The sequence below is a fragment of the Nematolebias whitei genome, chromosome 1 (genome assembly GCF_014905685.2).
Source record: "Nematolebias whitei isolate Nwh7 chromosome 1, NemWhi1, whole genome shotgun sequence".
Classification (NCBI taxonomy): Eukaryota; Metazoa; Chordata; class Actinopteri; order Cyprinodontiformes; family Rivulidae; genus Nematolebias; species Nematolebias whitei.
Window position 1 is genome coordinate 88,534,803 of NC_056498.1, and position 18,800 is coordinate 88,553,602.

The following is an 18,800-nucleotide window of genomic DNA, read 5'->3' on the forward strand; positions in this document are numbered from 1 at the left end:
AGCCATCTTAGATTTTCAGAATTAGAATAAGCTTTATTATCATTGCACGACAAGAGCTGTGAGCAATGTTCAAGGATGCACTCTAGGACACTTTAAGAGTTCTGATAAGGATGGAATGATCAACCAGTTCCCTCCGATGAGATCCGTAAACATTCTCGGATGATGTCGGGGAATGGCCAGGGACAACGCCTATGGGAATCCAAGAGTCCTGAAATGATGACATAATGTTTATTCAGCTGGTATCCTCTGTTTGATCAGTTGGAAAGTCCTCGATGGTAGGGGGAGGGAGCGGGGCAGAGCATCAGATCACATTTTCTCCAGGCAAATTCAGATAAGATGGCCTTCAAGGCCAGCTGAGGGAGCCAAATTCAGATAAACACACAGTTGTTTTGGGGACAGGCCGAACTTAGGGACATCTACCTTGAGTCTGTGTTGGTCCAAATGGTTCCGAAATGTCCAAATTACATGGCCACTCTGATGGAACGTGCCTGAGTAAAATCCCCGAGATCTGATCCGTTCTGCCCAAAGCATTTGAGTCTGGGTACTCGAGGCACGAACCAAGCTATCATAAAGGCAAGCCGCGTGATTGGGTCCCAATTTGCTGCCGATGACTTCCTTGTGTTAGGACGCTTGACAGAACAGGAGCTGCTCTATTCACACACAGGCTTGTTATAAATAATAATAAATCGATGGGACCTTTAGGTCCAGAGTCGGCTGCCCTGCCTCTGTTGTTGTTGCTCTTTAAAATAGTAATTTCAATTCAAGCTTTATTTATACAGGTTGTTAGTCTCACTGAGCCTCAAGGACTCATTTAAAAGAGAGACCTGTTTTTAATCAATTTAATCAAGTGTTTACAAATGTAGGTAATCATAGATGTTTAACAACCTGTTAAAATACACCCAAACAGAGGAAATGGCATCTCTGTTATTCCAAATTTTCTGGGGGAGGATGGATCTTTGGAATGGATTTGCAGATGTAATATTTTTATTTTATTTTTTTTATCTGTCCAGAGGATCTGACTTAACATTTGTTAGAAGTCAAAATAGACTAAGTATGCTAATGCAGGTTACTGAAAGAACAGTATTTTTGGAAAAATTTAAGAGGTATCAAGCATGTCTATGGAGACAATATTTGTAAATAAATAGTTTGAATATTATAAAAATGACAAAGCACAACAGTCATGGCACCCCAAATGGGCTGAACACAGACTCAAAGCAATCTACTGTCTCCTCAGATAAATAACATTAACTGACTTTTGATGTGAATGTTTCTGTTCAGTGCCCTGAGATGACTGCTGCTGTGGCTTGACGCCATATAAATAAAATGAATTGAATTGAGCATTTTGCTGTGTGAAGGGCTAACACGTGATGCGAACGCCAGCATCTTCACTAACTTTGAAAGGTGCATCATTGAGAGCTTGCATCATCACAGGGTGGTACAGGAACTGCACCAGTCAGAGCCGGAAAGTTCTACAGAGGGTGGTGCAAGCAGCAGACATCATTGGTAGCAGTCTCCACACCATCCAGGACATCTACCACAGCCGATGTCTGTGTAAAGCACACAGCATCATTAAAGACCACACCCACCCTGCACAAGGACTCTTCCATTACCCTCAGGCAGACGATGCAGGAATCTGCCATCATGCATGAAAAGACTCAAAGACCCACAAGCTGTCAGATTACTAAACTCTTGATAATAATACTGAACAATTGACAATAAATTGCACAAAGCCACATCTGTGACAACTAATGTGTTTATTAGTGTTGCACTATGTGGCTGTATCATGTATATGTCATGTATGTCAATACCTTACCATCATATTCAATTAATCTCAGTTACTACCTGTGCACTCACACTATAGTTATGTGCAATATATATCATGTGCATTTAAGCTTAGATTACTATCTGTGAAATACTTATTCATGTTAATTCATACTTGCACCGTTATTTTCTACCACATTGTTGCTTACTATATTTCTTCTGGACCTTGTAAATATTGTTTCTTTTTCACTTGTTGGTTCTTTATTTTGTACCCCTTATTGCATGCTTTAGTATTTCGTTTGTTTTTTTGTTTTTGGCAAGTCGAATCGGTTCTTCTCATCCTGAACATTTCTGCTCACCTTGTGTTAAGCTGCATATGACAACATGACATAAAACAACACAAATTATGTAGAACTAGACTGTAAACTGTATGGGAAAAATAAAGTATTACAATAGCGTTGATATAGAATCAGTGTCCACACCATTATTACTGGGTTTTATATTAAAAACCTGACGAATGTCGTCACTCAGGAAAGGGTTAGCATTAGCGTCGTGGGGGCGTCGCCCTGTCCAAGATGGCGGACTCCCTGACACATCGCTGCCGCCTGCATGGCTCGGTGTGTACGTGTGGGGGCGCTGTTGAACCACACATCTGGATATGTTTGACGTCAGGTGTGGCAGACGCGCTGTCTTCGAGACAGATGTTTTATCACCGACCAGTGAACGGGGCACGAGCTGAACTCCACTGGAAGTCCTCCCAGCACCACCAGCAGCAGCTAACGCAGTGTTTCAGCCGCAGAGGCGCTGCAGCAGAAAGTTGTGAAGTTCGCCGGGTTCTCCAGCTGTGACTGGCAGTTCCAGCAGAGGCATGCATGAAACAGGGAGGTGACCAGCAGCAGAATAGCTCCTCTATATGAACGCCCCTCACGCTCATGTGAATCACATTTTCCACCTTCAGCTCGGCTCGCTGTGCACGCTCTCCCCGGGCCCGAGGACGCACGAACCCAAAACTTTTCTTCCTCGCTCCGTCCGAGCAGCTCCGAGCCGGGAGGATCAAGAACTGTCGACAGAAACGGAAACTTTCGGGAGGACCATGAAAGCAACCGACGCGCTGCCATGTTTAATCATCCCATCTGATCGGAGCGCGTGAGATCCAGTCATCGCTGGTTGTCGGACACGGAGCAGATCATGGATGTCCAGGTGCTTCTGTGGCTGGTTTACTGCTTCCTGCTGCCCTCCACCCTGTTGACAGGTGAGCTCGTTGTGTGATCGTGGGTGCAGTGGATCGTGTTGTTTCTGTTGACGTTGCGGCGGGGTGGTGACTAACTGCTGAAGAAGCAGCTGAACTTCTCAACGAGGAGGGGAACTTTTGTACTTTCCACTTTCAAGCAGGAATGATTTCCCACGCAGGATTTAATGCCCACGCGGTTTTAGAAACGTGTCCAGAGAACAGGGAGAGACTCAACTTTAGTCTGTTTAAACCAGAAGCGCGCGCAGGCGAGTTGTTTGCGTCAGATTGGTGTTCTGCGGTGAGACTGCGCAACTCACGCAGAAGATGTTGAAACTAGACAAAAAAAGGTGCTGGAGACACAGCCTGGTTGCACACCTGGAGTAATTAGGCCTCATTTAAATCCACACAACTGTTAATCCCCTTGATTTTAATTGAATTTAGTGGAATTTAAACGGGTTTTTCTGTTTGATTAGAAACATGTGCACTAAAGATTAACTCCAGATTATTTAGTTAAATTGAGGGTGGAGCTGTTTTAAGTTAAAGTGTCAGTGCTCAGAGTCTATGTTGAGGATGACTCTCAGCTACTACCATACCAAGTTTTAGCTAATTGTCCATCAAACTGACTGAGGTATAGCCATTTAGCCAGCAAGTGGTTCATGAAATATTTTGCTAACAGGCATAGTTGACTCCAAAAGTGAACACCAAAGCTTTAAAGAAAAATGCTGCACAGTGTATAATGCTTGGAATATGCACAGTCAATATCTGTAAAACTGTCTTTTACTCATTTTTGTGTTTGCTACGGTGACAAGCTGTGGCAGCCACGACTCAGGTTGACCTGACTTGACCTTGACTCAGGTGGTTCTTGAGCTATTTAGCTAACAGACTCTAAAGGTTAGTACTGAAGATTTAAAGAGAGGTGTTGCGCAATACGGATTGCTTGGAGTATGTGTGGAGGATGACTCTCAGCTACTACCACACCAAACTTCAGCTCAGTATCTCTAAACTTAACTGACTTACGGTGGATTAGCTGTGGCAGCCATCTTGACACAGAAAGACTCTAAAACTAAATCAGTTCAGGTTCATCCAGTGATTATGTTCAGAAAATTTCACTTAAATGGGTCTAATTGTTTATTAGCTATTTTGCTAACAGACATAATTGATTCTAGAGGTTAATACCAAACTTTTACGCAGTCATGTTGTGCAAAGCTTGAAGTTTGTGTTGGAGATGATGCTCAGCTACTACCACATAAATCTTAGGTCAACATTCTTGATTTATTGTTTTATAACACTGATTTTACTTTAATTGCATTTTATTGTAGTTTATTGTAGTTTATTGTATTTTATTGTAGTTTATTGTCTGTACTTAGTTCGCTGTGGCGACCCCTAATGCAGGGAGCAGCCGAAAGAAGAAGAGTCTGTAAAAGTCTGTACTTTATATGTTGTCTGTCTAAAAGAGGTCTCTCTTGTAAATATGACTCAGTGAGACTAACCTGGATAAATAAAGGTTGAATAAATGAATATTTGCAGAGTTGACTGGGTTATAGACATTTTTATGTTTCATAAGGTCAGATGGCTGTAGCGGCCATCTTGAACTGGGTTGACTTCCAAAGTTCATCAGCTGTAGGTACAGCTCATTACTACAGCTCTACATCCAATTATTAATTTTTGAGTTTATTTAAAATCTATCCTCTGGTTCATGAGATATTTAAGACTACAGCCCCCCCCCATGACTTTATTTATGATCAACCTGAAAATCCATTTAAATTCCAGGTTGTAATCCAGTGAAACAAATTACGAAGGGGTGTGAATACTTCTGCAGCCCACTGTAATTGCCGGAGCACCAGCGGCAGAGGAAACGGTGCAGGCCGACTGAGCCTTGATCCATGTGGTTCTGGGAGGGCTGAAGTGAGCCAGTGAGCCAGCTTAAGTGACTCATGAAATTACAGTGAGGAATGGCAGCTCGGAGTGTTACCTTAATCCAAGACAGACTTTAAAACAACACTTAAAAGAGAGGTTTTTATTATTTTTTTGTCCTGCCTGGATATTTTAGTATTGCCTAAAAATGAATTTAGCTCAGCAAGTTTGTGCATGTTGGTAACTTCAGACTTGCTTATTACAAAGTGCACGGCAAAAGATCAAGGATATTGTTTCTGACACTGTGCATACCAACAGAGTCTGTGGAAATCTTTGGGGAAAGACATAAATAAATAAAGTGCTATGTGTTGTCATCGTTGTTCCCATACAATGGTGAAATTGGTTCCCTGCATTTAACCCATCACACCTGGGATACACCCAGGTGGAGCAGTGGGCAGCTATGTAGGTGCCCGGGGAGCAGTTAGGGATTGGGTGTCCTGCTCAGAGACACCATGACATGTGGGAATGGCTGGGGATGGAGCTGGGACTTTCGGGTCCCGAGTCGGCTGCCCTGCCTCGGCCCCCACATGCATGCTGTGCACAAGCAGCATGTAATTGTAAAGAGATTACAAAAGGCTGTAAAAGTAAAGTAGTATGAATAAGGAACAGCTGGAGGAGCAGTTTGCACTTGATTAGATTAATTGGCAGCAGATCAGGAGAGGACTGGGTTTAAAAAGAGCGTTTTAGGGACTGAATCAGAAGTAAAGATGGACAGAGTTCACCAGTCTGTGAAGGAAGTAGTGGCACAATTTCAGAATACAGTAGTCCCTTGAGTATTGTGGGGTTGCGTTCCACACACAACCACGATAGGTGAAGAACCATGAAGTAGGAACGCTGTATTTATTTTAGTATTTATATATTTATTAAGGCTTTACCCTTCCCACACTCTTGCAATGTTCTAAACTCTTAAACCTACGTCATTTAAACAACATGTATTTGTACTGTACAGCACTGCAAAATCTGGGTACTCACCAGCTCTGCATACCAGCAGCTCGGTTCTGGTCGGGCTCGGTTCTGGTTCTGCAGACCTACCCTGCAGTGACGAAGCTCACCGCCCCGTCCAGGTTCATGTGACGTGGATAACTGTGCTTCAGGATTATTTGTGACCTTCCTGCCAGTCCTGTGAGCTTCATAGATCGATTGTTACTTCTGACTTTGCGTTGCTATACTTTCCCTCCATTTCGGCAGACAGCAGCGACTGGAAGCACTGTTGGCTTCTGGGTAGTGTAGTTCTTTTGACTGACGTTACAGTTTAGGTTTATTGAAAGAAAACTACAAAATGGCAGCACCTGTCCCAAGTTTTTTTCTTTAACTTTTACCGTCTCAATCACGTGAGTAATATTAAAGTTGACAATCGTGTGTCGTGTACAATCTTACATTAAAAAACGTGAAAGAGCGAGTCTGCGAAAGATGAACCACAAACTAGCGAGCAACTATTGTAATGTTCTTCAGTGAAAAATGGCAGACTTTTAATTCCCATCATTTACAGTTTTAATATCATCAAAATATTTCAAGAAGTCAAGTCAACTTTATTTATAGAGCACATTTAAAACAGAACCTGGTATCAAAGTGCTAAACAACAGCATCAATGGGAGTAAAGTTAATGAGAAAAAAACACTAATAATAATAACTCAAGAATTAATAAAAAGATAGGATCACAGAACAAAAAACACTAAATCAATTTGGGGAGTGGTGGCGCAGAGGTTAGAGAGGTGGGCTTGTGATCCGAAGATCGCCGGTTCACACCCCGGCCCCGACAACATCAAAATTGTGGGTGGGGTAGGTGAAACACTCACACTTGCCCCCCACCCTCATTCGCCCCACCCTGGGCCCATGAGCAAGGCCCTTAACCCCCACCATGTGCTCCCTAAACAGGTCTCTCTTGAAAATGAGTTCTCGTGGCTCAATGAGACTACCTGTATAAATAAAGGCTAAATAAAAAAAATAAAAAAAATTTACACTGTGTGAAATGCCTGCGAGAACAGATGTGTTTTTAGCCGAGATTTGAACTGAGGAAAGCAGGTGGCCTGCCTGATGTTGAGGTTGTTCCAGAGTTTGGGGCCCATGTCTGAAAAAGCCCGATCTCCTCTGAGCTTCAGTCTTGTTTTTGGAACAGCCAAAAGCAGCTGATCAGATGATCTCAGGGCCCGAGAGGGAACGTGTGGTTCCAGTAGCTCAGAGAGGTAAAGAAGGACAAGGCCGACAGTCAGGATTGGATGCCCGTGATTTTCAGGTCCTCAGGCAGCACTGCATTAAAAACAGGTCTGATTCAGTTCTGGACATGGACTCAAGAACACGTCCACAAATCACTGTCTGACCACAGTTAGCCGTGCAGTCTACACATTTCTGTGGGTTAAAGCTCTTTCATGCAAAGAAGAAGCCACATGCAAACCAACTTTGTTTTCTCTTGTCCAAAGCTCAATTAAAATTAACGGAAGCAAAGAGGAGAACTGTTCTGCTGTCAGGGGAAACAAAATATGAAAATGTTTGGAAACAACAGATGTCCCTTCATGCGTACTAAAGAGGACAGACTGTTACCAGCGCACTGTTCAAAAGCCTCTCTGATGGTTTGGGGGTGCATTAGTGCCTTTAGCATAAGGTTCCTGCTCATGGAAATGCACCATCAGTTCAGAGTATGCACAGGTTTATGAGCAGCTTTTGCAACAATACAACAATTTCCCCCCGAAACGGTCCAACTTCTTAGTTTAAACATTTGATATGATTACTATGTTCTGTTGTGAGTAAAATATGGGATTTGCAAATAGTTGTGTTCTATCTTTATTTATATTTTACACAACTTCCCAGGGTTTTCTAGAATTGGGGATGTATTTTTATTATTGCTGAATTTTCTGGGGCTCCTCTTGAGTTTTACTTTTTTCCTCTAACAAGACAGAAATCAACCGGAGTGATTTTGACTGTTCTGTAAACGGTAATGCGTCCTGTGGTTGTGTGGACTGGCACACCCGGCAGTAAAATGAGAGAAGTTGTGGAAAAATGTTGAGCCTTTTCTTTTCACTTCCTGTCAATGTGACATGTGGGGCTGTTATTCTCAGCACAGAGACAATCACTGCTCGCGTGATTTGTCAGAGCTTTATGGAAAGAAATCCTCTCGGAAACTTTCCAAACTAAAATGATATAATATGTCCCTTTCTTTCAGCTTTCTTTCACACTGAAGATGGTTTTTAATTATTGGTTTTAAAAACATGGTCCCATATCTATTTGTCAACTTATAATCAACATAAATCTGCAGAAATTATGTATATTTTCATGTCACCTTTTGATTTGACTTGTCAGCAGCCTAATAATGTTTTTGCCTGTAGTGTGCACATGTTTATCTGTCTGTTAGCAAAATATCTCATGAACTGCTAGACAAATTTTAATGGAACTCTCAGAAAGTGTTCAGCAGATGCACATCTACAAAATATTAACTTTTGGCGTCAGTCCAATTCAAGATGGCTGCCACAGCCAACTGACCTTAGAAAACATAAAAATGTCTTTACCTCAGATATTTTTACAGCTCTTAAGCTAAAATCTGGAGTGGTAGTAGCTTAGCATCATCCTCAACACAAACTCCAAGGCTAATATGTTGTTGTGCAATGCTACATGAGATTATGCCTAATGTATTGAACTGGTGGACTGACTGAAGTACAGTAGCTCTGCCCCCTCTCAAAATGAGATGATCTTAAAAGTTTACAACTGACTTCAAATGCCACGGGCGATATGCATTCCTTCAAGGAACACTAGATCTTTAGTTTCATATCTGCGCTGCCTTGATTTATTGGGCTGTGGTGTGAAAATGGAAGATTTGTGTGAAGCACAAACACAGGTGGCTAACCAGTTTGTCCCACACTGTTTGATTGAGAACACACACACACATGCGCACGCACGCACGCACGCACACACACACACACACACACACACACACACACAGTGTCACATTACGACACTGTTATGAACATATTGAGGATCATGTACACACGAGAAAGCACTAAGCATGCAGAGGTCCTCTGACAGTTTTATATTCTACAAATCTGCAGTTTTTCTTTTCACTGCTCATATTGTTGGACTGAATCAGAGGAAGTCATGTTGCCAATATGTTGTTATACAAAAAGTCATATTTCCTTCTGTTCAGAGCTCATTGTTTACATTTCCTGGAGACAGATGACTAGTTCCCCATTGTTGTTTATCCTGACTTGACATGACGCCTTAATCTGACATTTAGTCATTTCTATAAAGCAGAGTGGACCGTGTGCATTTTACCCTGCTTACATACGAGTAAAGTTTATTTTTGTTGTTGTTGTTGTTGTTGTTGTTGTTGTTGTTGTTGTTGTTGTTGTTGTTGTTGTTGATCATTTAGGTTCAGACCAAAATTGGACACTGGAAATGTGTAAAATTCCAAACACTGAAAAAGTTTGTAGATGTCTGGTATGTTATCAACATTCAAAAGATAAAAATCTACTCCTCATACGGTGTCTAGCATCAGACTTAGAGTTTACCTTAAATAGATAGATTATTAATCTCAGGGGGAAATTCAAGGCATCCGTTAGTAACATTTAGTAAGGCTGTGAACACAAAAGTATTGAAGCACAGTTTTTACAGTTATTTATTTATTTGTTTTTTCCATGTTCCACCTTTTGTAAAAATCTATGTAAAAGACATTTAAATGTTTACGTTGATTGAGAGTAGTGTGTTCTGACTTTTGGTGGACGAAATTCGCACAAACGGGCAGGGCCAGATTTAGGAGGATGGGGGCCCCTGGGCTGGAGTCAGGATGGGGGCCCCTGGGCTGGAGTCAATACTGTATATGGGGGCCCTATGATATATATATATATATATATATATATATATATATAGACCAAGGTTTTTACAGAGAATATCTTGAAAAATATGAAGAACAAAATACAGATTTCCATTTATTAATGACACTTCTGCATTCATCTTATTTGGAGGAACTAGAACCACAAACACTGTTGTCTGCCACTGTAAAATAATATTCCCTGATGCTCCTCCCCAATGCGTAAGATGCGTCAAAAGTGGACCAATAACAAGCAAGCATTCAAGATGGACGTTTTCCAGAACAAATTGGAACATTTTTCATCGGTGCTGTCAAAATCATCATAGTCATTGATTAAATTCTGACACTATCCATTCACAAAAACATAAAACATCCTTCGGGGCCCCTGAAATGCCGGGGCCCCGGGCTGCAGCCCCTGTAAGCCCCTGCTAAAATCCGGCCCAGCAAACGGGTCAGCTTTATGATTTTTGAAGATTTTACCACACTCTTGAGTTGTCTAAACCTTCAGAATATTTTGGAGCCAAATGTCTAATTCCCACATGTGTATACATTCTTCACAGTTCATACATCAGAACATCACTATTTTGTTTTCTTTCCTCGCGGGTCTCATTGCTGCAGGATTTAGAGTTTTCTCTTAAATCCGCTCTGAGTGTACACAACCAAACTCTCATTGACTTCTATTGCATTTCAGTTCAGTAGACCAGATTTGTTTGAGGCTTACTTTTTAAATTGCATTTTTCTGCCTCAAGTGCTGTTGTGCCCTGCTGCCTCCTTTTTCTGCTCACTAAAAAAGGTGGGAAAAACCATGGCAACCAGGAACACGACAGATGCTGGGGTGCTGGTTCCTCTGACTCAAATGGACTTATTTGTACTGTAAAGTGCCCTAAGATGACTTTTTGTTGTAAATTGGTGCTATATTAATAAACTAAACTGATTTATATCTCACATCAGGCTTTTCTTTTTTATATTTTTCATTATGGCCACCCCCATAGATCTTCTATAATTTTATAGTTCATGCCATTTTTCATTAGGCCTTTTATGTTGACGAGAAGGAATGGGATCCCGGCTTGAGCTGGTCTCTTGAAGGTTTGAGTATGACTGAAACTAATTTATTGGGGGAACATTAAACATTAACTTTGCAATGTAAACTTCACTTTAAGGCTCTTCAGAGAACATTAAGCCACTCACTTTGTGTGAATATGATTCACAGCATCTCTGACAGTGATTGTTGCAGCTTGATTTTAGTTTTAGTTTTTTCATTGAGTGGTACAAATGAGAGCTAAACCATCAGTAACATCTTCATCATGTCTCTTTTCCCAACGAGAAGAAAATATGTAACAGAGAAATCTGTTATCTGCATACCAGGCTTGTACCAAGGCTGATGAGAAACAAAACTTTATTGCACAGTAGAAATATACAGTATTGCTATTGGTGATTTTTTTTCTTGTAAATATGAATAAATTCAAAACTTTTTTATGTATGTTGTTAAAAGAAAATAAATATACAACCCTCTAGAGCTGGCAAAAAAACAAGCAACACCATAACAGCATAAAGACTTCTGAAGCTTACCTGACGACTCATCGATCTTCCTCTGAGTCCTCAGCACACTAAACAAGACAACTCATTGTTTCTGTCTTAATTGCACTGTTTGCTCCTTCAATGACTTTTGACTTCAGTCTCCTAGCCATTAACACAATATCCCTTGAACCACATTTGAGTTCAGTCAGTTTCTCCAATAAATTGATGTGATCATAGCTGAAATTCACTCCCAACACATACTCTGAATGCAAACAAGGGGTTGAATAGACTAGTCGACTAGTCGGTTCTAGGGCATCTCGTGAGTTTTTCTATTTCAGGTCGACTAGTCGCAGTCACCACCGCCCACCCCGCTGTTCCCAGCCCTATTCCACCCAATCCACATGGCGGATAAAATAAAATAAAACTGAAAACTGCATGGGGGTAGAGCTCTCATCGAGTCAAAATAATGTGCTGGATGGGCGGGCCGGGTTGGTGTTGGACTTTTGATTGTGTCAGCAGACATCCGTGGCTAACAATTTAATTTGGATCACCATCCGTGCTGACTGGCTGGTTAAAAGACATACAAAAAAGTCCTGATGGATCACTGCCAGCAACCCACTTGAAGCTTACCAGCCACCTCGTCAGCGGACGCATGCGGCCAATGACCATATTAACAATAATAACTATAATATATGGTGCTCCACCCGCTCCGCTCCATTCCACCCAATCCACAGTGGTGGATTAAATAAAATAAAACTAAGAAGAGCCCCACTGTTCTTAGCCTTGTTTTTTACGTGCCGCACGTTTCTTTCACTTTTGCAGCGTAATAATAGTTTTGGTTTTCCTGTGACTTATTTGCAGTATGATAAATGGTAGAAGCATAAATATATGCCCCGTTTTTTGTTCTTCTTTTTTTTTGTAAATAATAAATTACATTTATTTGCAGATTTTATTTTTATTTTTGTTTGCGAATATAATATAGCCTTGAGTTCCTATGACGTCATCGACTAGATGACGTCGACTCGACTTTTATCATGTTAAAGTCAACTTTAAAAATTATGTAGTCATTCAACCCCTAGCACAAACAGACACTTTTTATTCAATTCAAGTTTAATTTACAAAGACAAACCTGAATGGAGGACAGGGGAGATGGGAACATAGTGTAGTTTTATACCCGTTTGATTTGTTGGTATGAACCAATTTGCAACAAGGTTGACATGCTCAATTAAATTAAATTCATCCATCCATCCATTATCTTTACCCGTTTATTCCATTTTGGGTCACGGAGGTCGCTGGTGCCCATGTCCAGCAATCACTGTGCGAGGGGCGGGGTACACCCTGGACGGGTCGCAAGTCCATCACAGGGCCACATAGAGACAAACAACCATTCACTCTCTCACTCACACCTAGGGACAATTTAGAGTTACCAATCAGCCTAACATGCATGTTTTTGGACTGTAGGAGGAAACTGGAGAACCCGGAGAAAACCCACGCATGCACGGAGAGAACATGCAAACTCCACTCAGAAAGGCCCCTGGACCGGGGTTTGAACCAAGGACCTGCTCACTGAGAGGCAGCAGCTCTACCAGTTGCGCCACCGTGCTGCCCTAAATTAAATTCAAATCAGTTCATTTATATAGCACCATATCACAACAAAGTTGTCTCAGGGTACTTTACAGAAACATTCACATAAAAACCAATTAGTAAAGTTCTCTATCTAAGGAATCCAGCAGACAAGTTGAATCTTGGCTTCGTCACAGTCTCCCATCCTGAGCAAGCACAGTGGTAACAGTGGAAAGAAAAAACTCCCTTTTAAAAGGAAGAAATCTCCAGTAGAACCAGGCTCAGGACAAGCGGCCATCTGCTTTGACTGGTTTGAGAAGACAGGAAGGAGAGACAGACGAACATAGAATGGTAGGTCCAGGTATAGGTCCAGGTGTATCTGAAAGACAAAAAAAAAACACATGTTAAGGATAGAAAAAATAATTACAAATACAAAACAGGTTGAGCAGAGTAAGTAAAGACAGTAGCAGAGTGAAAATTGTGGTCAGTTTGTCCTCCAGCAGTCTAAGCCTAAAGCAGCATAACTAAGGGACAGCTCAGGAAACCCAAGCCGACCCTAACTATAGGATTTAGCAAAAAGGAAATTTTTAACCCTAGTCTTAAAACTGGATAATGTGTCAGCCTCACAGACAGAAACTGGAAGTTTTTTCCACAAGAGAGGAGCCTGATAACTGAATGCTCTGCCCCCCTTTCTGCTTTTGGAAACTCTAGGAACTGCAAGTAAACCTGCAGTCTGAGTGAAGTGTTTTGTTAGGAAAATATGGAACTATAAGATCTGTAATATAAGATGGAGCTAGGTTGTTGAGAGCTTTGTAGGTTGGAAGTAAGATTTTGAATTCTATTCTGGATTTGACAGGGAGCCAATGGAGAGAAACTAAAACTGGAGAAATATAATATCTCCCACTAACTCCAGTTAAGACTCTGGCAGCAGCATTTTGGATCAACTGAAGACGTTTTAAAGACGTATTTGGACACCCAGATAATAAACCATTACAATAGTCCAGTCTAGATGTGATAAATGCATGAACCAGTTTTTCTGCATCATTTTTAGATGTTTCTAATTTTAGAGATATTACGCAGGTGGAAGAAGATGGTTCTAGTAACGTTTTTAATGTGGGGGATAAAAGACATGTCCTGATCAAAAATAACACCAAGATTTTTAACATTAGAGCTGGAGGACAGATTAATGCCGTCTAAGGAGGGAGAAAGACTGAAAAATTCATTCCTAAGGTGCTCAGGTCCAAAAACCAAAACCTCAGTCTTGTCTGTGTTCAACAGGAGAAAATTAAGGGTCATCCAGGTTTTTATGTCTTTAAGACATGCTTGTAGTCTTTAAGTAGCTGATATGATTCATTGGGTTTCATGGACAAATATAATTGTGTATCATCAGCATAACAATGGAAATTTATCCCATGTTGTTTAATAACTTTAACTAATGGAAGCATACAGCATATAAAGTAAAGAGTACTGGCCCAAGCACTGAGCCCTGAGAAACTCCATGATTAACTTTGGTGTATGAAGAAGATTCATTATTTATATTTACAAACTGGAATCTATCAGATAGATATGATTTAAACCAATTTAGAGCTGTTCCTTTAATCCCAATATCATATTCAAGTCTCTGTAGTAGAATATTATGATCAACTGTTGGTCCCAGCAACTCCAAAGGTATGTTTCCAGAACTGATATAATGCTGCACTCTCTGAACCACCGAGGGGTATTTCTTTATATCCTTCAGTGTGAAGAAGTCCTGAGTTATATCTTCCCAGATGCTGCAATTTGATTTATGCTTTCCTTGCACAGCAGACGCACCATGTCCACTTAGGTTGGGTTGGTTCATCCCACGTCTTGCAAAGGCGCCTTGTGTTCTCTTTGGAAAGGAAACTAGTTACATTTTATTGCTTTAGGAGGATGCCTGAGTTGCCTGGGATAATTTGACTCATCATCTTTTCTTGTTGGAGTACAACACAAATACATAATGGTAATAGATATTATTTTCCAAAAATACCAGTTAGATAAAAACTTAAAATGCCAGATCTTATAGAACCTCATAAATATCTTCATGTCAACTATCTAATGCCCAAGTTGCATAACAATAAAAAGTCAGATCAAAACCTTTATTGACACCATGTGGTGAGAGTTTTTAAATGGTGAATTCAATAATGTTCCCTTCTTATGAGTAAAACATCTAAGATACCTCCTGTACGAGAAAGGGAAACTTTCTCAATCAATACAGAACATCTTAGAGAGCAGATGGGATGGTTCATTTCAATAAAATGTGCTGCTACTGGATAATTCATGTTCTTGTATTTATGTTCATGTTCAGCAGTGCAAGTTTTTGAGCACTTTTTTGTTTGTTTGTTTTCTGCTTGTTTTTCCTACATAAGATTTATCACATATAATGAGTTAAACTAGAACATTTCTGGGGAGATTTGGAAGAATGTCAATTTCTACTGCCCAAAATTTCAACATAAATTTTATCATCATATGGCGAGAGAAAGGGCATACATTTTGATGTATGAACTGTGAAAGAAGTGTAAATAGTATCAAGATCAAAAGAAATGGTAAACCACAAACCTGAGTCTGTCACTCCCTGACAGAAATGTAAGAGAGACAAACGGAAACAGACCAAAAAGTAAGCCTCAAATAAGCAGTTACTGTTTAATAACATTATTTCATTTAGAAAAAGTTTTTCATGGTAAGTATTTCCTGTGACACGTTGATTTTTATGTATCTGCAGAGTTTTATGTTTGAGAAATAAGTTAAAAAAGACCCTTCACTTCAACAAAGTCCATGCTCAATAATCCAGGTATACAATCCAACATTTTTCAGTCAGGTCATCTGGACAGTTTCATTTTTTTTGTGCTGAAACATTTCGCCTTCGGTCCGAAAGGCTTCATCAGTCAAGGAAACACACAACAAAACTGACACACACACACACACACACACACACCCCCCCCCCCCCCCATGAAGAAAAATACAGTATAGGCTAAAAAATAATTAAAGTCCAACTTGTGCATGCTCACTCTGTACCATGAGGGGATTTAAAAGAAAACCATCAGTCCCATAGCAGTGAGAGACAAAGTAGCAGAAAAAGGCAAAATACCTGTTTTAATGTATAATTTCTGCATGTATGAAAACTACTGAATTAAGAAGAATTAGCAAAAGATTAAAAACTTTTAGACAGATTAAAAGTTAATGTGTGACAGCAACAACTGCCAGTTGAAAACTTTCAGAAAAATTAGTCATTGTGAAAAATAAATGAATAAATAATAAAACTTAAACGATATCAATCTGCCAGTTCAGTCATGTAAAGTCCATCCTTCTATGACCCGATCAAACTTTGAATGATGTTTCTGCTGTGAAGTGTGTCTAAAGTGTAGAGCTCAAAGACGACTGGATTTCATTCCCTTATTGACAAAATCCCATCGCTGTCCAAGAAGTTTTCTCATAGTTTTTTAGCTATTTTATATTTATTGTGCAACATATCCCAACCAAATGACATAGCAACCAATTCCTGGTGGAGTCACATGTTTTGATGTATATATATTTTGTCTGACATATATGATACATTTTTATGGGTCTCTATTTGGGTATCTACACTAACATAGATCATGAGCTCTGTAAAAGTCAATAAACGCTGCCATACACTAGTAGTACTGTGTATGTTTGTCATCTATAAGTTAGGGACAAGTTATAGATAAGTTACTCATAGTTATGTATTCATTCAAAACAAACGTCCTAAAAAACTACTAGTTGTTTTTTTTATTCCATCTTCAGCGCCTGCTTGTTGAACAAAATTTGCATACACTGACAAAAGTTTTCTAAAACCTTAGTGTGACAGCGCCTTAAAATGTTATCGACTTAGGCTGTCCTCTTCAGAACTGGCACTAACACTTGGCTCTGCATATTCAGGTTTTAACCTGAAAATCTCCAGTAATACACCCAGTGTATACAGTATACACAGTACAGCAGTTGTTTTCTACACAGCTTCACTGTAGCTGAACATTTGTGACATAATGATAGCAGCATGTTTGTGCTGATAAAATTACGGGATTTTTTTCTTCTTCCACGTATTAAAACTGTTTTATCCCAGATTCACTCAGAAAATGTCCAGAAATGTATTTCACAAGTGTTACCGGTAATTGAACGTGTTTGTGGAAGCATGCCATTTCCATGTGTGAAGTTCATGTTGTTTTACTGTAAGTAATTTAACTATATAATGCCCACGGTGACCATTGCCAATAGATACCACCCCCCAGCCCCCACTCCATGACCCGAAAACTAAAAAGCAGGTAAAAAAAGAATAGATGCATTGAACCTTAGTGGGTTCAGTCAGCTCTAAAAACATTCGGTACAAACTAAACAATAAAAAAAAACCACAATTCTATTAATTAAGATGCTGACAAACAAGTGTAAAATATTTACCCCCCCCCCCCAATAAAAAAGAAAAAGAAAAATAATTTGAGAGCGTCCACACCTACATTTAGCTTCGTCTAACTGTGTTCAGACACTGAGCATGGCTGTAAAGTCCACGTGTGAGCAGGGTCTCTATGGGTCATCAAGAATGTGCCGTTGTTTAATATACCTTATTTTTTCTTCTCCTTTTGAGTACTTTGTTCATAAAACATAAATCAGGTTTTTTATTAGGTTTATTAAATATTAAAAAAAAAGAGGAAGTGTTTATTTTTTAGCAGCATCTTTTAAAACAAGAGTTGTTACATCGTCTCACTTATGTTCCAATCAGTCCTGGGTTTTCTGACATATTTTTACTTTACATAGCTGACTAAAGTAAATACTTTTTTTTTTTTAATTGAAGAGTGTTTTCTAAGTATGTCTTGTGTCTCCGGTGGCTGGTTTTTAAAAGAGATCTGTAAACATGAGTCCTGTTTTCTTTTTAAACCATCAAAACACCCCAATATGAATACCTCTTCTATAAGAACTGGTTGTATTTGAAGCTATAGTTTGAAATAAACTCTTCCTCAGATAGCCATAAGTTGTTGTAAATAAAGGTGATAAAGTGCTTCCCATTGGTACTCACTGTTTCTGGATATCGTGAAACTATCAGTTTCTGTATTCTAAACTAAACTTGGTTAGTCTGTTATGTTTTTGCATAAGATGGTCCAAGGTCTCAATGTCTCCATCATCTGTATGTACATAGAATTAACGTCAAAGGACAATAAATAAAACTCTCCATCTAAAAAACATTAACAAATTCTGCATTTACAGTGCGTCCTGTGTCCTTTTAAAAGGTTGGGAGCATTTCTGCCATTGGTCTAGTAAAATATTCCACAGAAGCAGACGAGGGACAAAAGAACCAATATAAATTTCAAAATTAGTAATTTTTTTTTTTTTATAAAATCCCTATTGTTGTTATAGAAGTTCATGAATGATTTTAACATGTCAAAGGATTTAGTTAGAAGTTCACCTGGAAGTTGGTAGTAGAAAGTTTTATTTGAAAGTTGTCTCAAATACTCATTAAAAAATGAACTTTGTTCCAAACACCTCCTTTAACTAGCTCAGAGCTAAATGCAACTCATTTCATTACAATAGAACCATCTGACTCCAAATCTACCATCCTTTGGTCAGATTTCAGTGTGATACATTTGCTGTTCGTTTTGTTTTGTTTTGTTTTTCCTTTCAGGAATTTATCAAAATCTTGTTCTGACAAGTTGTGTTTACCGGTATTTGTCATATGCAGGTTAACACAAGGTTAACAGTACAATGAAATTGTCAGAATAAGAAGAACCGACTCGCTAAAAAAACAAAACACAAACAAACAAGAAATACTAAAGCATTCAATAAGGGTACAAAATAAAATACCAAAAAGTGAAAAAATAAATACAATATTTACAAGGTGCTAAAGAGAAAATAGTAAACAACAATATGGTAGAATTTTAACTGTGCAAGTAGGATGAATTTGAATGAATTAAGTATTTCACAGGCAGTATTATTAGCTAAAATGCACATGATATATATATATATATATATATATATATATATATATATATATATATA

At 39.4% G+C, this 18,800-nt stretch overlaps 1 protein-coding gene across 1 annotated transcript in view; it reads left to right on the forward strand.

Annotated features, from left to right (window-relative positions):
• The first annotated feature begins 2,559 nt into the window (after positions 1-2,559).
• Positions 2,560-18,800, forward strand: part of LOC119407646 (piezo-type mechanosensitive ion channel component 1) — a 29,718-nt gene continuing 13,477 nt past the window's right edge. Inside the window, exon 1 of the mRNA XM_037674470.1 lies at positions 2,560-3,013. Within this exon, the coding sequence (XP_037530398.1) occupies positions 2,950-3,013 (64 nt within the window). The 5' untranslated portion in view covers positions 2,560-2,949. The remainder of the gene's footprint in view (positions 3,014-18,800) is intronic.